Genomic DNA, 21,345 nt, shown 5'->3' on the forward strand with positions numbered 1-21,345 from the left:
TGCCTCAGTTCTGGATAGGAATGGGCCATAATGCAGAGCTAGCATTTTGGCGACACTGAGTCCTCCATGGTAGTGGAAAAGCACACCATTGTGTGCTTCTAGTTCACTGGTGCAAATGGACAGCAGCAGGTTTGCAGAGCACACCTCCAGAGACCTCCATTGGTGCTGGAAAGTTGGCAGCAAGGGTACGTCATGGGTGGGGAGGGGAAGGAGGGGGCATCTCAGCAGCACCAGTGTGTGTCAGATCTTATCCCCTCTTTCCCAAGCCACTCTGCTCCTTTTTTCTCATATATGATATATGCCAGCAAAATGGCTTGCACGTGTCCGAGGAGACCCATAGGCAGTCTGTCGGTATTTAAAAAAAAAATAAAGTTCTTATTTTTAAAAATTAAAACAAAATATTTTTACTTATGCTCTGCTCACTGCCTGACTTCTCCCCCACCCCCCAATAGACGCAGAGTGTGTTCCTACAGTGTGGTTGTATCGGTGCCAATGGTGAGGGATAGGATCAGGCAGTAAACATACAAACTTTCAGAATCCACTCAAGTACATCAATGAACACATTGGTAATTAACTTCAGAAATAGTCACTTAATGGGTTGATTTAAGAGACACTTAATGAAAACTGAATGAAGAGTTCAGCTAAGTTCACTCCCTTCCATTCCACACTATAAACATTTTTTTCAAACGTCTCCCAGCAGTTTCAAGAACAGTTTGCAATGCAGCATTGGTGACTGCTATTTGAGGAAAAAGAGCACATTTGGCTCAATGGAAGCAGCATCATGGTTCTTTGAACCATGGTTTTGGCCTTGGGGTATGTGTATGTGTGCCTTCAAGTCCCTGTGCTTACAAGAGGTTTGGATCTCACTTAGGGCAGTGTGAAAACCTAAGTACATGTATGACTTTTATTTCAGAATTTTATTGGCAGCAAGTACCTAGTTGTTTGTTTCAAGCTGAGTGCAGGTACGGAACCTTTCCTCCAGAGTGGAGAGCTCCGTTTGCAATTTTGTGTTTATTTTCTTCAGCACCTTTCCTTTAATAACACTTTAGGCCCAAGGCTTAGGATGTCTACTGGGCAATTTAATGTTGGCTTGCAGGCACATCAGTCAGGATCATGCAGCTCTCTTCAAGCTACAATCAAAGAAAGGTTCCATAATTACAGTCAAAAATCCATTAACGTCAAGGATGGCTATCAAAAGGAAAACATGAGAGTCACTCACATACACTCAGGCGGAGATAATCAAGAGTGAGTCAGAGACCTGCAGAGATAAACAGAAAGCATGCACACACCGCTTCCCAGCTTTTCAGTGGTATTTCCCTGAATGACAAGCTCTGTTGCTATCTGGTGTGATTATTCTCAAGCTGGAACTGGTCTGAAGTGCTTCCTCTTAAATAAGAAAGTTTATGAACTCCAGCCCCAGTCTATCTAGTTTGAATTTCTATTTGCTATCAGAGCACAAATGCATATCCTCATACCATGCTGGAGTGAAAAAAGGAAACAGAGATGTCAAAAGTCAAACTCTGTCACAGATGCAGGTTTCTCATTCAGAAATGAAACATTTCAAACCTTTAAGATCCAAAGAGTTTACAATTAAATCTGAGATAAAAAGTGATGTGCGTGTTTTTGTGGAGAGAGCTTTGAAAAAGGACAAATGCTTGTTCATTCAGAGAGAGGGCAGGAAGCATTACCCTCATTCTGATTTGGCTTTGTGACATTATCATGTAGCCAAAACCAACTAGCTGCATCAATGGTGCAATGTGAGCAGTTTGATCTTAAGGGCTGCCTTCTTCCATATAAAACAGGCAGCACTCTGAGGTCGTTCAAGAAGACCCACTTATTGGTACAGCTGATTCTGAGGTTTGTTAGATGGTGACAAGGGGAGGTCTTCTCTATAGAAGCTCCTGAACAATGGAGCTTCCTCCTCAATAAATTAAGAACGGATTCCCACCTATTGCTCCTCTGGCAGGTTCTTAAGCCATTTTTTATTCTATGTTACTTTCACCCTTTAAAGATTATTAGGTTGACTGCTTTTATGGTTGTGCTTTTTATTGTCTATTTTTTATTCCATTTATTGGTGGTTTAATAGTTTTTAAATATTGACTGTTGCCTTGATTCTTTGGTTGTCCAAACAAGCAAGTTATAAATCTCCTAAGGCAAGTTATAAATGTTTTTAAATAAATAAAACTAAATGATCCCTGACTTCCTTGGATCACATAAGTGAGAAATTCATGGTTTGTTTTTTTTTGTGTTCAGCACTGGCATTGACGTTGAATTGCTGGGAAAGAACGGGTATACTGAACACACACCGAGACAAAACTCTGAAGTGAGACAGGTGGTGTCAAGGGTAAAGGCCTTCTTGATGATTGCAGCCTGACTTTGGAATGCTTTCCCCAGGGCTGTTTACCTGGCTGCTAAACTGATGAGCTTCAGGCCAACACCTTTTCATTTGCTTTTAATGATTAGTTCTTGTTCTACATTGTTTAGGTGTCATTCATTGTTTGTATTGCTTTACTGCAGTTTTGATGTTTTATGAATTTGTATTTTTAGTGATCTATATTACTGTTGATTTTTTTTTTTACTACTCTAAATTGTATTTGAATGCTGCCTTGAATTTTTTAAACAATTATAAGGTGGGGAGGAAGGTTTTAAATACGTTTATCTATATCTGTCCATTTGAAGCTATCCATCTTTTTGTCTGTATCTATCATCACCTATCATCTCTTCTAATTGCTGCTGTCAATGTCACCACTCCAAAACATTTTGACTTTCTCTCAACCTGACTCTCTCAACCCGATTTTCCTATGCTTAGCTTTGATTTCAGACAAATTTCCAACAGCAGTCACACCAGTAAAAGTTCCAGAACCATACATCTACAAAAGTTTCAGCATATGGGAATGTTAAGTAATAATTTCTTGCTGCTCCTCTTTTTCCTCTTCCTTTTTCGAAGATTGGGCAGAATTCCCTTTCCTATACAACAAAGCTCAAATACCCTGAAATCGTGCATGCTGAACCTCAGAAGCAATGCTACAATTATCTTAGAAACTCTTATGATAAAAATAATACAGGAGTTTGCAACAGAATGGCCATATGGGAATTTTGTGGTTCAGAACCACGTCTCAGTTTTATAGACTATCTTTAATTCCATCCACAGGAAGTGATTCCATTTGAATTCCATTTGCCTTAAGGGTAATGAGTGGCGATATGCCCCAGCTCCTGCTAGTTTCATGCTACGCTAGGCTATTAATGGAAAGCATTAAACAATGACTTTTATTTCTCCTCACTTCTGAGCAAAATGTGGGGCCAGATGAAAAGCTGCTGCTACACTAATGCTCACCAGGAATAGAAGTTACTGAACATTAGTGATGTGCCTGCATGAGACAGAATTAATTCCAACTGGGCTGCTAGCACTGATGTGGCAAATAAGCCCATTAAAAGAAAGTCCATCGATTCTACACAAATCCTTTTATAAGGAGGCTGCTGATACAGTTCTGTAGATTCAAGTACAACTCCATTGGAACCTGCCGAAGCTATCCTTCAGTACCAGCAAACGAAGGGCTACAGGAAGCTGAATCAGTGTGGCTTTTGGGTCAAAACTGGACTGCCACACTGGCATCTCGGCTGTTGCTGCATGAATGCAGGCTGTGCTCCTGGTCGTCCATCAGGAAAGCAATAGACATAGACTATACTCTAAACCAGGTTTAACTAATGCTCTTCTTTTAACAATACATAAATATAAAAGTAACTTGTACTTTTATATTCACAAAAGTAAATTGGAAGAATTGACCTGTGCTGTGCTGGTATTTTCAGTGCAATTCCTAGAAGGCCTAAAAACCTAGCTCTTTCTATAGTAGGTCAGCATAAAGTATAATTTAATTAACTTTGTGGCATGAGTAAATAATTGACTTTGTTTCAGAGCAGATGTGTAAGTACTTGTGATAACTGAACTCCCCTTGTTCTTTCCATCCGATCTATTTCCCTTAGGGAAAGTTTCAGAATAAGGTTTAATAGGAAAGAAGCTTCCCCAAGTGTGAGCTCTGGCATCCTGTTCCAGCTATCTGAAAAGCAAGCAGCCGTGGCAAGTTTCTCAGCTCACTGATGATGTCACCAGCAAGAGCTTGGAAACATGGAGCACAACAGATGACCACGATCTCTGCTGGGCAAAGCTAAACCAGTTGTGGGAGCCCTTTAGAGATGTAGGAGATTGGGGGGGGGGGGAGGAAGGAAAAAGGGAGACAACACAGGGCAGGCAGAGAGAGTCTCATAGAGAGAAAAGAAGCTGGCAGAAACAGTCAGAAGGAAAGAAGTAGAGAACACTAGAAACAAGGAAGGAAGGGCCAATTGGAGAAGGATGGGAAGAGGGTATAGAAGCCCAGGAAGGGAAAGAGAAAGACTTGCTGTAGCGGACAAATAGACCTGCGGACAAGTAGACTCTTGCAAACGAGTAGACCTGTCTGCACCTTGGAGGCTTATCCTTCAGAATGCCCCCCCCGGCAGGATTCAGCACAAGCCTTTTTGGCACAGCTGCAAGAATATGATTGGGCTGTTGGTTCGGAACTAAGTGTTGTTCTATGTTTGCAGGATTTGAGCATACTATTTGCATGTGTACACAAGCACAGAGTTAAACTCTTTACAACATTATTTCCATGGAACATAGCTGAAGGAATGCAATAGAATGTCCCACGCAAGCAAGTGTGTGAGAGTGAACACACAAACACAAAAATACACACTCTCTTTCTGGCCACTTCTCAGGGCACTAATGATCTCTACCACCCCAGCATTGCTTCAGATGACCACCTTTAATAGATGGTTAGGGAAATAACCTCCCAGATGGATGATTTTCCTTCTCCTTAGGTCCACTCATGATCATATAAGTATCCAATACAGGGAGAGGTTGAGGCCCCATCTGAGAAATGTGCGCCTGTGATTATCACTCTTAAAGATCCATGGATGTGCATTTGCCCATATAAATAGTTAGGAGAGCAGCAGGACCACATACAGAATGTTAACACTAGGCCGTCACAAACATATACCACAAGTGTATGTATGGATGTAGTTCAAGGGGGAAATGTTACCTTGGCAACACATAAATAAATTATTACTCCTAAATGATGTTCGCAAAATACTAAAGCTGTCTTCAAAGAAAAGCATAGATAAAGGGAACATAGCTGAACAGAATGAAACTGCGAGGTCTTGCTAGGGAGGGCACACGTGGCAGAGGGAATATCAAAATAAGAAAAATGTTGATATTTTTATCTTCTGTATTAATTATGCGTCCAGCACTGGTGTCCCTTTTGTATTAGCAGACTTTGTGTTCTTTCAGGAGTCAGCAAGATAAAAGACACTTTCTGCACAATATCTCAGGAGACGAGGTAACCCTTATAATGAAATCCATTATTCCTAGGGATTGAGTTGCACAGAGAATTAAAGCTTGGGTCCTCACAAAGTGAAATGTAAATGTATTGTTTGCTCTCAAGGCTTATCTAGACAAAGGTGTCCCTTTCCGAGATGAGTGCAGGAAGGCATGGTCAAGAGTATGGAAGCGTTCCTTAGAAAGACACAACTGTTGTGGTTGCTATCTCTGTTAATCAGACTGCTGATTAATAGCCCTAATTGTTAGGAGATGGTTTCAGATGGCTGAGGTTCCCAAGTCCCTTTGAGCCCCTTTACTCCTGTACATAAAATTATTTATGATCATTTTCTCATTGCCTGCCTCACTGTTGGAAATCAAATACAATCCATTACAATTTGGGCTGGTCTCAAAATAATTGCATAGCGAACATCATTTTCTAAAAAGAATCGTTAAAAAGTCTGGCTAACATTCCAATCCTACCTAAATCCCAGCACCGTGATGCAGCTGTGCCACTGCAGCTTCCTCTGTATCACATGGGAGAATTTTGGCCCCAGGGTAAGCCCCAACAACCACAACAGGTCAACTTGGACCTGTACCAGCAATATCGCTGGTGCAAGTCCATATCAATCTGTGCAGACGGATTAGGTCTGGAAAGGGGATTAAGATATGGTGTGTGCCACTGCCACTGATCCCACTCCCCTCTGCCCATCCCCGTCAGTTCCACCTTCCCCCACCATGTTCAACCCCTTCCCTGCCCACCCCTGCCCCTGTGTTGGACTTACCTGCTCCACCAGGCGTCCCAATGACCACCAGCATCAGCAGGAAGGCTCCAGCCTTTCCACCAGAATGCCATGGCTTTGTGCTCTTGTAAAGTGCTTTAAGGCACTTTTGCAACAGCACACGCCAGCAGAACACATGCTCCCCCAGCGTAGGCCCTCAGTAGGATTGGGCTGTAAGTCTGAGCTAGCACTTTATATTGATCAAGGAAGAGGGGAATGTGTAGCAATACATTTTTTCCTGGTAATATTCCCACTGTCAGGACAGAAAAGTAGCCTTTGATTATGGCACACAATGCACTGGTTGATACTGGTTCTTTACAGTCACATATTAACATGGTGGTGCAGAGGATGGAGGTTGCTGGGCAATGGCATGCTATTCACCAGTTTCAAGTTGGTCTCTTGAATGCCCTGGTGGTGAAAGCCAGTGCAAAGGAGAGGGGCACTTTCCTGATTCAGACAACCAGTGCTTCTCTTCTTAAAAGGGAGGATGCTGTAGTTATTCCACCATTAATAAAAACAAACTGGGAACTTGATTCCTCAGCTGCTGCAGTTGCCCATCTCCTCTAAATCATTCTTCCATCCTTTTTCCACTCCTTCACTCGCTCCTTTCACTCTCACTCCACCATGCCCACTTGCTCCATCTTCCTGTTTGTCCTCTCCTCTCTATTTTTAAACCTTCCTCCTCTATGTAACCCCATCCCTTATCCAAGCAGTTGGCCTAGTCAGGTCCATTTGCCATCAGTTGGCTCTGTGATGCCCAGTGATGCATCAGAGTAAGCCTGTTGGCTGAAACCGCTTCACATGGCTCCTCTAGCCCTTTGGGTGAAGTTGAACACCACAGCTGGGTATTATCTCATTTCTAAATTACCCCGCTAAGTAGGGAAAGCGCCACCTTTTAAAGTGGTGTTCTCTTACATTTAATGGGGCAGGGGGAGAGCAACTGTCCCTCTTCTCCCCTGACTGTTGCTGGTGTCTCTCTCACACCTCTTTCTGACTGACCTGGGGAACAGGGAATCATTTGTTTGTCTAGGTCAGTAAATTGTTTTGTGAACTATTTTTGTTGTTTTTGTTGAAAAGGGATATATACATATTTTTAGTTATTCTTAACCTCCAAGTTCTAGTCAATTGTTGGGGTGAAAACAGCAAGTGAGAACTACTGTCTTCACACACTGTTTATGAACTTTCTAGAGGCTTCTAGTTGGCCACTGTGGGAAAAAGGATGCTGGACTTAATGGATCTTTGCTCTGAGCCAGCAGGGCTCTTCCTAAGTTCTTAAGAAACTATTGCCAAATGATTCTATTACATCTTTCAGAGAGAGCTCTATACCTCTATGAACTTATAAATACAGTATGTGATCTCCTCATTCCTGGCAATGTCCCTAAGGAAACAGTAGTTGGCAGGCATTTGTCATCCTAACGAGCCATTTCCTTGCTGAGTTTCATCCCTATTTCTGCTCATTGTGTCTAAGAGGGCAGTGGTTGCGACTGTGCAGAGATTTGGAGTCTGGTGTCACCAGGACAGCATACTGGAGTTCTCGTTGGTCTTGTCGAGTTCATGCAGTTTGAGTGCAGCAGTGCCTGGCCTTAACAAATAAGTGAACAGATTGAAACTGAACCCTGATCAAACAGAAGTAAGGAAGGTTGGTTGGCTCTGTGACCTGGAAAAATGCTAGGGACCAATGTCCACTGGTTGTGTAAAAGTTCAGGGTATTCCTAAACCTGCAGTTGTGCCTAGAACTGCAAGCTGCAGCAATGACTAGGAGTAGCTTCTCATCAGCTCTGTCAGGAAAAGATTACGCAATCCTTTTTGTCAGATTTTGGCCTTGTAACAATTGTTCGTCCCTTTGTAGCATTGATGCTCTGTGTGTGGCTGCCCTTGAGTTCTATTTCAGAGTACAGGAATGCTATGGATCATCTGCTGGGGATTCCCAGAACCATATTAAACCAGTCATTCAACATCTAAACTGGTTGCCTGCTATACTTCAGAGTCAATTCAAGGAATGGGTTTAGACTGCATCGTGGTCCCAATATCATCAAGAACTGCCACCTGTCCTTGTCTCTATGACATTTAACATTGACTGAAAGAGTCTCTTTGCGTTTGTTATGTGCCATCAAGAGCAAGCAGAGAATCGATCTTAGTGTCCACTCTACCATCGGCAGTTTCAATCCCTGAGGGCTCTTCTCTGAAAAATTCCAGATACCAATGAACTGAGAGTTGCAAAGAATGAAAAAAGAAGCATAATGATGCCTACCTGTCTGATACATCAGGGAGCGGTCTGACCATCTTTTGCCAGACCCCCACTCCTTTTCTGTTCTCAAAGTGCCAGAGTTTCCTGCTCTGCTCCTTCCCAGTCTTGTTCTCAGCAAGGACCAGGGAAACATCCCCGAGCAAGGTGCCACGAAGGAGCCATGACATTCGAAGCTACAAGGAAAGGATTTGTACAGAGGAAATTAGCACAGAGCGCAAACAAAGGGTATAATCAGCACATTCATGTATTTCCCATTTTTTTCATCCACCCTCCAGATTTCTCATGGACATGCAATGCTGCACAAGGAGAGCAGAAACCATGTGGTTCAAAGGCTCCGTGTGGCCTGCCAAAGTTCCCCTATCCCAGAGAATCATTTATTCATTTTCCTCCCATCCTGGTCCAGAGATCAGTTTCCATATAGCAGCAATATATGGCTACATGAGTTTGGGAGAAAGGGATTTGCAGCTTGTGCGTATTAAGGGCCATATCTCAGCAGTAGAGTGCACCCTTTGAATTCAGAAGGTCACACATCTAGGTCCTGGCATCCTCCGATGAAAGGATCAGGTAGATGGACATGCAAAAGTCTGAGATGCCAGAGAGCTGCTACTAGTCCAACTAGACAGTATTGGAGTAGATGGACCAATGAGCTGGCTCAGTATGTGATGCCAATAAAGGTTTCTGATCTGATCTGAGTATGAGACACCACAACCTAAAAGAGAGCAGTGCCCAAACAGCAGCAAAAAAAGGAAAAAAAAAGAGAGGAAGGAACACCCAAGTAGGTACAGAAAAATGTAGGTGCATTATTCTCTAGTGTTACGTATTTTGCAATAAACTATTTTCTCTACGTGATTTTGGGTTCCTGCCTTTCCTAACAATATAGGACAGTAACACAAACGTATGTGTTTGACATCATCTCCCCTTGCTATATAACTTCAGGCGCAATCCTGCCCTTGACTTGGCCCGCTGGAAGTCCCTTGCGCCGGCTCAGGAGGGTCGCAAACGTGCCGTAATGCATGTTTGCGCCTTCTCAGGAGGAAACCCGGCCAGCGCTCTGAGAAGCACTGGCCTGTGGAGGCTGATAGAAGCCTCTATGCCAGCTTCTTCCCAGCGCCTGCGTCGGTTTGTATGTGCCAACGCAAGGACGAAAAGTAGGCAAGGGGAGGTGGGAGGGAGGCTTCCTGGGCAGGGGGAGGGTGGGCGGTGGGCAGCCCCGGGGGCGGGCAGGAGGGGAGTGGGAGGCAGGGCTGGGATCTGGCAGTTATGCTGGATCCCAATCCCCGTTCCCGGGAATAACAGGACGGCTTCAAGCTGCTCTGCTCTCTTTGGACTTGCGTTACCTCAAGAGGTGGCGCTCATCCGATGAGACTCACAGGCACCAGTGGCCGTTACCCAGAGGTAAGGGGAAATGTTTCCCCTTGCCTCTGGCTGAGCGACTTGTGGCCACAATCCTGCGCTGGATACAGCACAAACCTCTTGGCTTGCCTGTTCCAGTGCAGATTAGGATTGTGCCCTTTATTCCATAACTTCACAGGAGTTGTGGGTCAAAATGATGGGTGGGACACAGACTTTGTTAGTGAGATGATTTCAGAGGAGGAGTTTTCAAACCTCTTTTCCGAATCCCTTTTTTAAAGCATTAGCACCTCACCCTTGAATCTCACCCTTACTTCCCCTGCTTCCCATGGGGAAACCATCACTGCCTTATTCCTACCACCAGCACTGCTCCATGAAGATTTCTACATGTCCCACATATTAGCTATTTACATATGTTTTCAGAATAAATTGAACTGGATATGAATGGATCTCTATTTGTATTCCATTCCATTTGTTCTGAAATGACTGTGTGCAGGAACAAATGGGAGTTCCAATTTTGGAATCCATCATTGATTGTCATTTCTTTTCATTTCTGTGGGTTTTTAAAAAATGAAATGAGGAGCAACCTCGTACTTCCTTCAGCTTCAGAGCACCAACAGTACTGGCTTGTCTCTGCCTATTTCCACTACTGCAACAGTGCTTGATAAGGCTCTTGAATTATTCCCTTTCGTGTCTCAGTCTCTTCTAGGGCTTTTCATTACACATTTGAAATGAAACTGCATGTTTTACCTGAAGGACAAGTGTGAAATCTCTAGCATCCAACATACACCATTTTACTACATGGGCAGAGCTGTCAGCTCAGTTCTACCTTAAGTCCCGTGTTCCTATAAAAAGGAGAGCGGTACTACTTGTGTGACCCAAAACAGCAAGAATCCCACTCTCCCTTCAGACATGGCCTAATAGATACAAGTTGAAATTGACAGCATTTTCAGTAATGAACTCTTTTATATTCAGGCAGCAGCAGACATGAGCAGACAGGCTGCAATAAGAGGGTGTTGCCACCAATTAGACCGTCATCCCCGATATTCGTTTCAAAAATTAGTTTTTTATTCCTGTCTGGTTCTTATAGACATTCCAAATATGATGCAAAAGTATTTGGATTTTTATTAATTAAAGCACTATACTCAAAAGTGGTCCCAAGAATGTCACTTAGATCTAGTGTAACCAAGTCCCTCTGTGATCCTTTAACCCCATATATATAATTATTTTCTCATTTCGGAACTTGTTTGCTTACATTCAGAGGAATGACATATGATCTGTTGCAATTTTGAGCCAGTCTCAAAATCAGTGCTAAGATAGGTTAAAAAAATAAATAAATTGGGCAATCCAATCCTAACAAAAGTCCAGTATTGAGATCCACTGGGGCCAAAGCAGACTCCGCTGCATCCTGTATGGGATTAGAGGCTGCCAGAGATCTCCTTGGAATAAGGAGACATTCACCCCCTTACTCCAGGCTAAACCCCTGCAGCCTCTGTGGGGCTACTCGAATCCACACCAGCGATATAGCTAGTGCAAGTCCAACTTGCCCCATGTTGGGAGAAAAGTTTCAGGAGGGGAAACAGGATACAGCTAAGACCTCTTCCTCCAAACCCACCCCCTTCCCACCTTCCCTATCCCAAAATGCCTCCCCAGCCCTGTGTTCCTGGGGCAGGGCAGGAGGTCTGGTCTAGAGGGTAGAGCCTCCGTTAGCCCAAAGATAACATCAGAAGGTCGCCAGTTCAAGAACACTGGCAGCTCCCTGAACGGCAAGACCTTGAAGCAGCTGACAAGCCAAGCCAAGTTATTCCATCTGCTCTTTGGTGTGTGAGCGAAGAAGCATCTTGGCTGCCCTCCATGTGAGAGATGAAGAAGCTGCTTGTCAGCCTGCGGGGGAGGCCACTGGAGGCCAGAAGTGAGATCAGACCCAGAAGATCCATCTGAAATGTTGTGTGGTTCTTGAAAGAGAGAATCGTTTATGATTGTAAAAATCCCCTTGAGGGATTTAGAAACACCTGCCTATGTAAACCGCCTTAAATAAAGTCAGAGGAGAAATCCAATGACCAGAAAGGTGGTATATAAATACCAAGTTGTTGTTGTTGTTGTTGTTGTTGTTGTTGTTGTTGTTGTTGTTGTTGTTGTTGTTGTTGTTGTTGTTGTTCTGTCCTCCCTCCACCAGCCAGCAGAGCACCTAATTGCTCCAGCAGGTGCTGGTCCCCGACTGGCACCAGCAGGCCAAAGTAGGCCTCTCCGCCGATGTGGCGGTCCATTGCACTGCTGCAACATGCCTTGTGACACATTTGCGACAGTGCACACACCCATCCCGCCAACAAAGGTCAGCACAGGATTGAGCCATAAGTCTCTTCGAAGAATAAGCATTACATGAAAAATGTAATTTTTGCTGGCACAGATTTATGCAGTCACAAAACCAACATAAGAAGATTGAGGGGAATAACTTACTGAGATGTTCTGGGATGAAGTGAAGAATTGGAGAACTGGGCCTGGTCTCAGAGCACTCCCTCCCATCCCTCATTGTTTATCATGGTTTCAGATTGGATCATTGATCCATGTAGGGATCTGCCCTGCTTTCCCATGGCTCGTTTTCTCAAAAGCTTTTGATGAGAACTTTAGCCCCTTTCAGGGAAGGAGAGGCTCTGCAGCAACAGATCTTTCCATAGCCATATGAAGTGTCAAGGTAGTGTGTATCGATGCACACGGGAGCTCTTTACACATGCTCTAATGAATCTCCATGGGAAAGGACAATGTTGCTCTGCCCCTGCTTTTCATATAGGACTTCTGTAACACCTGAAAAAAGTAACTGTCAAAAAACGTTTAAATGTACAAGGAAACCTGTTTTCTTCCTCACCATCTGAGCACAACGTGGTACAACCAAAGGGGTTAGAGAAGGTCACTTTCTCCAAACCCCTGGCGCTCTCTTACACTTTAAACGCATAACAGATTATGCAACATGCAATTCTGGAATCAAAGATTAAAAGAATTGATGAAAACTACAATAGTAAGGATCCAGGAACAATCAACTCCTAACTTTGGATTACTCATCGAAACATGCAACTAAAGCCCTGCATCCCCTTTTACAATGGGGGAAAAAAAAGACTTTGGAAAGCACAATATAGAGCAGAGACAGATGAGGCAATAAAAGGGTTAAGAACCTTCTCTTCTTGCCTCTTTGCACACAATGTGTTGTTCTGTCCTAATTCAACTGAAAATTTAATTCTGTAAATAAGTCATTTAAATCAAATAGGTTTTTGAACATTCACAGCAATCGTTTAAAAACCATGGTTTCTGAATGTGCTGGGGTGAGCTACGGAGGTGCAAGCAGTTGCTAAAGGAGGCAAGGTCTGCTCTTTGAATTGTGCCAAAAAGCGAAGCGCTGGCCTACTCCAGCCAACATAAGTGATTGCCTGTCCCTCAAATTATGCCAGATGACAGCATGATGGCAAATGATGTCACTCTCCCACCGTTCATTGACTTATTGCTTCCTGTAGATAGAATCCTGCCACCCCACCACCAAAATTCACCATTTCACTGTGCGTGTGTGTGTGTTTTTTCATGGTAACAGGAAAAAGACAGCAGCTAGAATACATCAACTTGCACAACCAAATGGGTTCATTTTTCCTCATCACATTAGCAAGTCTTGAACCAAAAGTAAGCCCTGAGCCAGTGACCTGAGAGATATCAGGGAGAGATTTGGCTTCCATACAAATGATCACCCAGCTCTGGCCAATGAAAGGAACTGTAGGGAGACTAACCACATCAGTGAAGAAAACTGCCTTGCACTGAATGTGATATCTATTTAAGTTTCATGCCAGACTTGGTCACTGACCTGAGCAACTAGGAGATCTGCAGTTGCTGGCTACAGGCTGCTTTTGCACCACTCTCAATTGTACAGGAGACAAGTGTGACATCAGGCAACAGAGTGCTGTATCTATACTAGTAAACCCTGAAGCAGCATCCTAAGCATGTGTCACTGTGCTTGTCACCGAAAAGAACTAGACTGAAAGCTAAAGCATTTGGTAAATTGGAATGGATGTTTCAGTCTGCACACATGTCAGCTGCTGGGAAGAACTGGCACCATATATGGAAGCTTAGTATAACCACAAAGAACAGAGCATGAACTATAACTAACTGGTTCAGACTGAATTACCTGGCATGGTGCCTAAATGAATGTTTTGGCTCTTTTTGGCTCTTATTTCAACAGTTCTTGAAAGGGGACAGTAGGACATTCTAAGGTCTTTCACACCTGCTGAAGTGAACAAGGATGGATGATCATCTGGACACCTCAATGAGACTGGTGCTCATTTTACACATGAAATTATCAGTCATGACAGATGGCACAGTGCAAACTTCACTGTTTGGAAGCTTTTGTGCTTTGCTCTTCAGCTACATCCCAGAACAGAAGAGGAGCCCCATTGGATGAGGCCAAAGGCCCATCTAGTCCAGCTTCCTACATCTCTCAGTGGCCCACCAGATGCCTCAGGGAGCACATAAGACAAAAAGAGACCTGCATCCAGCTAATGATAGGGACTATTTCTAGCTAGATGCTTTCCAAAAATTTATTTTGCTTTGTTTGCCCTTTCCTCACTTCAAGTCAGGTTGCAAACTCACCAGTTAAGGGATCTGATGCATGTGTGTGTGTGTGTGGTGGTGGGGGGGTGCTTTGCGCCTTGCTCTTGAGCAGCATTCCAGTTCCATCTGTTGGACTTTACTAATTGCTGTTCTTCATATTGGTCAAACCATTCTTTGTGTCCATTCAGCCAAGTTCAGGCATTTTCCATTAGCCTGCTTGAACTTTTTGTACCCCCTTTCCCCCACTTGATTTAATTCCCTTTCTTTTGGATTTTGACTCTTTGCCTACCTAGTTCGTGTTCACAGCTAAGTTGTGATATCTTATCACACTTGCAGATATTACCGTGGTTGTGATCTCTAGCTGGACCCTTGGATTCATTGCTCTACTTAGAAGGGTTCCCAGGCACCCCCACCCTGCATGCCTGGTCTCTCTGTAGCCTGGGAAAGTGGACAGATTTCCCCCCTTTAAGTTGCTAACCAAGTGAAAAAGGAAAGTGAGGAGGAAGGAGTGTGTGAGCTGCAACCACTAGCTGCTATTCCCCTTAGTCAGCCTGTGTTCTCCCAGTACAATACCTTTTAAGAGGGAAGAACTGCCCATCAAATCTCTCCACTATGAATTTTCAACAGGTTATTCACAAGCCAGAAACACAATTAAGAAGAACCCATCCCAGGCTGACATTGTCTCATCAGCGTGTTGAAAGCCTCACTGACTCACTAAGTAGGAAACTGTACAATGAATTAGAAGAACAATCTGTTAATTGGGTCCAGGTTTAAAATAAATCATGGTAAGGCATAACAACAGTAGCACTGAAGACTCTGTTGAACTTGATTACCTTCCCACACAGCTACAGGACATAAGGCACTCCCTAAGCATCAATGTAAGGAAGTGATAAAATCATTTTTTTTCTACCAGTTCCTTAGAAAAGTTATAGGATGGATCAAATAGTTCATTTCCAGGGCATGCAGAAATAATGATTAAAGTTGTTGGCATGAACATAAGAAAAGCCCTGCTGGATCTGCCCAAAGGCCAATCTAATTCAGGAACCTGTTTACCACATGGCCCACCAGTTGCCCCTGAAAAGCCCAGAGGAAGGAGAGAAAGGCATACTTCTCTCCTGCCATTGCTCCCCTGCAATTTGTACACAGAGGTACATTGTCGCTGAACCAGATGGAAGCACATGGCATAACCACCCTGACTAGAAGCTATTGATAGACCCATCTTCCATGAATTTATCCAATCCCCTTTTCAAACCATCCAAATAGTGACCATCACTACATCTTGTGGCAAGAAATTCAACAGATTAATGATGTGCTGTGTAAAAAAATACCCCCTTTAATCCATCCCAAGTCTCCCATCACTTTCACTTTGGGTCTGATATTGTGCTAGAGGTAGTAAAGATTCTCTCTCTCCACTCCATGTAGAACGTCAGATACCCCAATCTTATGCAGGATTGGGCTGTCACGCGGAAGAGTTTGCACAGCGGAACATGGGGGTCTGTAGTGAAGACAGATGAAAATAATTCATTCAGTTCTCTGCAATCTCCATATGCTCTTTAACCATCTCTTTCCTGTTCGATCTCTCATTATCTAATGGCTCAACCATCTCCCTGGTTTCATATTGTTGATGCATTTAAAACCTTGTTTACCTTAATGTTTTTAACTAAGAGTTCCTCATATCCTTTTCAGCATTTGTCACACTCCCCAAGCTTACTACTGCCTGGTGACATAAAATAATCAGTGGTGGCTCCTTCTGCACTCCGCACTGGCCAATGCAAATATTCCCTGCAGTCCCCATTGATGATGCAAGGCCTTTGGGGACCCCTCCCATTACCATAGCCATTGATAGTTATTTTTCATGAATTATTTTTCATGAATTTGTCTAATCCTGTTTAAAAATCATGTAAACTAGTAGCCATCCCCATACCTTGTGGCAGTGAATTCCACAGATTAACTACGCACTATGTGAAGAACTACGCATGTTGCCAATAGAAGAAGTAAATGATGCAAACTAACTCTAGAATAGATATTTCATACCCTAGGGACATGGTTATGTTGTATATTAATATATTTCTGTTAATATATTTCTAATTCTGACCCCCCCCCACTATGAATGCTCTAGTGCAGTGTTTCTCAAACTGTGGGCCGGGACCCACTAGGTGGGTTGTGAGACAATTTCAGGTGGGTCCCCATTCATTTCAATATTTTATTTTTAATATATCAGACTTGATGCTACCATGAAATTGCATTTGGGGAAATGTTATAGACCTGTACTTTTAACAAACTACTATATATATATTCTTTGAACAATGATAGTAAAGGAAACTTACTCCTGGGTAAGTGTGGGTAGGATTGAAGCCTAGGATAGTTAAAAATTTTCCTGCTTGATTATGTCACTTCTGGTCATGAGATCACTTCTGGTGGGTCCTGTCAGATTCTCATTCTGTCCCGGTGGGTCCCGGTGCTAAATATGTGAGAACCACTGCTCTAGTGTGAATCTTTTTCAAATTCGGGATCACTGTTTGAGTCAACGTCCTATTTTTATAACAGGCCTTGGCAGGTAAGATGCCGAGTGGGAAACTAACAGCGACCTTGAATGGATCAATTATATTTCCATGCATCAGGTAGCACTGGCAGCATTAATCCTAGGATAAAATATGCAGCAGTTAAAGTCAGTCACAGAAGTGTTTCATTCAGTTTACAGGATTAGCGTTGCCACCTGGACCGTTTTATTTAAACCTGAGTGTCTGGATTCTCACTACCTGGCCTGAAATGTTTCCTAGTTGTGCTGCTGTGTTAGGCTATGCGTAATTTGAAGCCTGCACACCTGCGTAGATTAATATATGCAAAAGAGCAACAGCCTTATACATCCTCCTTTAGTAGAGGTGGCAACCTAAGTAGGAAGGTCTCCTATGACAGCTGCTTAGTAATTAAAGTTTTATCATGCTGGAGGCTTCTGCCTTCTCCATTATCTATCGCATGGCTCAGGAAGGCAGATTGAGGAAGAGATTTGTGGGCAGAGAAGTTGGAAAGGTTGTCCTCTAACGTGAATGCTCTGATTCAGTAAATGGAAGCTCCATAGCCAGGAAAACTGAAGAAACTTAATCATACAGTAAGTGCATGGGAGGAGAGATAAGAGCTGCAGCAGAATATATTTCAACACCGATCTCACACAAATTGAGATGGGTCTAATCCTCTTGTGACTTGTGACATCTCCACAAGGTCAGAGCATGTTTTATGTGTGGATAGATGGATACATCATTAGGGGCATGTCGCTTACTATCGTTTGCAATAGAACCCATTTTTGCCTGCTGTCGTAGATGGAGTCTCTTTAAAAGAGACATATATAAAATATGAGGATTTGACATGCAGGAAAGTACTTATCTGATATATTCACACCTTGGCACAAATTGGGTTGGGACTCTTTTGAGTCAGGAAAGTCTTGGAACATTTTATACCCAGAAAGGATAGGCAGTGCTATGAGAACAGTATTTTAACACTCGGCTCTGGTCATGGTTTATACATAGGAAGCAATGCAAATCATGAAACCTAACGCATTCCACTGGCGTACCTGGGGGGGGCAGATGGGGCAAATGCCCTCCAGTGGCAACTCCTCAAGCCTCCCCTCGCCCCTGCCGCCCACCCGCTTTTTCCTTTAAAGGGAGAGAAGCCGGCAGCTCCGCCGACTTCTGTCCCTTTAAGAAAGCCACCTCCCAATGGAGGAGGGGCACCCAGGAGCACTGCTGGAGAGGTAGCAAGGAGCTGCCTCTTGGGCAGTGACTCAGTGCCAGACTGGGTCGCCCCCACCTCCTCCTTTATAGGAGGAGAGGGCAGGGGCACCCTAGAGCGTCAGTGCGATTCCTGTCACGCTGACACTCTGACCCGGGTGCCTCACCTTCTCACTGCCTCCGGAGGCCTCTGGAGACAGCGAGAGGGCGGCCGAGAACATCAGCACTGACGCTCTGGGCTTCCCCGGCCCCAACAGAGGCTTCTGCACAGCTTGTAAGTGGTGTGGAGGTCTCTTTTGGAGCGGTCTGGGGTTGCTAGAAGCAGCGCCCCAGACAGGTAGGCTTGCAGCAGCCCCAAAGTGATCCAACAGAGAACTCCACGCCACTTACAAGCCGCGTGGAAGGCTCCGTCGGGACATGGGCTGCCTCCTTCGTTCCCCCTTTTTTCCAAAGGGGGAACGGAGGAGGTAGCTGCACGGAAGTAATTGCGGCGACGATGATGTCACCGCAATTACTTCCGGGTCACGGGTTGGGGGGGAACAGGAGGTTGCCCGGGTCACGGGTGGGGGGCAAGGGGTGTGGGGGGGCAGAAAAGTGGGGGTTGCCCCGGGACTCCCAGGAACACCACTGACACATTCCAGTTGTCCTAGTGACAGATATGGATCTCTCTAGAGCTCTGGCCTTCAATGGGTAGGTTGGGACCCATAAGTGGCATCGCCAACACTATCCTTCATTTGGTTAGTGTTTCTTTTAAAGGGAAAGACAAAGATGTCTGCTCTGAGGGCTTGGAGCCTCTCTCAGACCTGAGTCCAGAAAATTAGCATTGGCCCACCCACTATTTGTCACTGCTTGGGGGTGCTGGGGCAAGCCAGGTGAGGGTGATACACACCAGGAGTTGCCACACATTTAGACCTCCTCCCAGGTTTGCTTCCCAGTATTGGGATTGGAGGTGCAGCAGTGTCATCTCCAGCCACCTCCCAGCCCTCATGGAGCCCCTTCTTCATCCCTGCACCTGCCTTCCATCCCACTCCCAGCATTGTCAGGAGCCAGGCATTCCCCGAACCAGGCAGGCCTGGCTGCCTCTGCTCCGCGAGGGCCAAGCCAGTTGCCTCTCAATGGCGACAGCCAGCATCTGGACCCACTGCCCACTTCTGCTGCTTCTGCTCAGGCCAAGAAGCACACCAGCACATCCTGAGCCATAGCATCTGGAGCTGGGCCTCCTTGAGCCCACTCCAGCACAGCAACTCCACCTGCAGCTGGCAGGACCTCACCTCCTTCCAGGTGCTTCCCCAGCTGGGTGAGTGCATGCTTAGTCAGAGAAGAAAGGGTAATCAGATGCAACAGTCTACTTATAAGCTGCTGTCATCTTTCATAGTAATGCAGAAGGGAATGTACTTAAGATGTATTTTTTCTCAACCCTTCATGACAAGCTGCAGAAATTATCTCTTCTGTTCAACTGTGAGAAGTACAGGAGCCGTGTCTATCTCTGCTTCTGGTCAGAGAGAAAAGCAGAAAAAAATGCCACAAACTCTAAGTATTAGATAGTACCACTCCAGTGCTTGCAAGAAAACATACAGCCTCTCATATATGCCTGTGACTTTGTCTCCAGTCTGCTCCGAGGGAGCAGGAAAGTGCATCACTTTGGAGGGACACAATAGACTAATTATGGAACAGGGAGGTTAATCAATCTTCCCATCTAGGCATGCCATAACCTATCACTGCATGTGCCTCTTCGTGGCATCCACCCATTGTTTATTGATTGTAGACTTGAACTGTACCGATAGGGACCAGATACTAGTTTTGCTACTGTGGTTCCAGATGCTGAGTACCATCAGCGCTGCCATTCATGTTCAGGCTTCCTCGTGTTTCAGCATCATGATAAAGCAGCTATCTTTATCTGTATCTCCCATGATAAAGCAGTTAAATAAACCCAAATATCATGAAAATGATCAGTGTGTCGTGAGGCGAGTATATAATTTAGTCCTGGTCAAATTCCCATTGTATTCTGTTGCGTATGTAGATCGCTTCAGTTTCTCTGTTGTTACCTGATGCAAAGCCCCTTACCCACCTCAGATACAGATACATTCATCAGTTAGATCCTGAAAATATAACAAACCCCACACACTCTGTACAAAGAAGTATAAGCTTACCCTATCCAACATCTAGGCCAGGGTGGCCAACCTGTCAATTTTAGGGCTCTTGGACCTTTACCAATTGTGTAGAGGAGGGAATTTCAGCATGTGCAGTTTGTCATCCACACAATTGCTAAAGGGTCAGGGAGATCTAAAGCTGAAACGTTGACCACCCCTGATCTAGGCTGTAGTTCTTGTAGTTCTTATATGAAAGAATTCTGAATGCAGTCTCACCACACATACTTGGAAGCACTTAAGAACTTATGTTCCTGAAGCTCAGGAAAGACATGAGGTGCTTTACATGGACAACATACAGGTCCACATGAGTTTTCACTGTTCTTTTCATCAGGGGAGGTATCTGAATGTCTCACTAATACAGGCCACGCAGTGAAAATCTCTCTGAAATATTAATCAGCAGGATGTCTATGATAAAAACTGCAGTTAAAAAAAATTGCTAGAGAACACAGTCTGATTGCAAAATGCTTGTTTGAGCTCTCAGAACTTAGAAGAGGTTAAAGGGGAAAAAGAACTTAAAATATGTGGACCTAAGTCAGCCCAACTGGGAAAATGATGGAGAGGAAATAAATAAGGAAAAGCAGAATTTTAATTTCACAATCACATTTTCCAGCTATAACTCCATTATGAGGATGATCACTTGCTCCTATACTCAGGGATAATTAGAGGGCAAGGACTCGGTTCTCTTCTTGCAATAAGCTCAAAGTGCTGTTGAATTATTCTGGTCACACAGGCGGTTTCTCCAGTAAAACAGTATTTGAAGCTGAAAGCAAGGAAGAATTCAGAGTGGAGGATTTTGCACAAGATGAAAAAGAAGAGGTAAAAACCGCAGCCAAACTCTTTTGAGTCTTTATTACGAACAGCTGCAATGCTAGGACCGCACGGTTGACTTTTAAGCACTAAAAGGAGTAACGGAGGATAGGCAAAAAAATAGATGGCAACGTCCTTTCCCCCTCCCCAATCCATTCCCAAACTCAAGTTTAATTATTCACCCTGTTTCTGAACAAGAAGAAAAGAACACATCTCAGGAAATTATTCATCCAGCTTCTGACAGCAGGCCAATTACGACAAATATTCACTCTTGCTAGTCTGTGACAAAATTAAGTTTTTAAATATTTAGATCTGCTGCTGGCTTGAAGGAAGACAAAAGGGAACTCTTGTA

The 21,345-nt window shown here is 44.2% G+C and overlaps 1 protein-coding gene across 1 annotated transcript in view; it reads right to left on the reverse strand.

The window, feature by feature from the left end:
- Positions 1-21,345, reverse strand: part of ALK (ALK receptor tyrosine kinase) — a 690,171-nt gene that overhangs the window by 91,279 nt on the left and 577,547 nt on the right. Inside the window, exon 9 of the mRNA XM_066623272.1 lies at positions 8,381-8,550. Coding sequence (XP_066479369.1) covers positions 8,381-8,550 — 170 coding nt within the window. The remainder of the gene's footprint in view (positions 1-8,380; positions 8,551-21,345) is intronic.

The sequence above is a fragment of the Tiliqua scincoides genome, chromosome 1 (assembly GCF_035046505.1).
Source record: "Tiliqua scincoides isolate rTilSci1 chromosome 1, rTilSci1.hap2, whole genome shotgun sequence".
NCBI classification, from domain to species: domain Eukaryota; kingdom Metazoa; phylum Chordata; class Lepidosauria; order Squamata; family Scincidae; genus Tiliqua; species Tiliqua scincoides.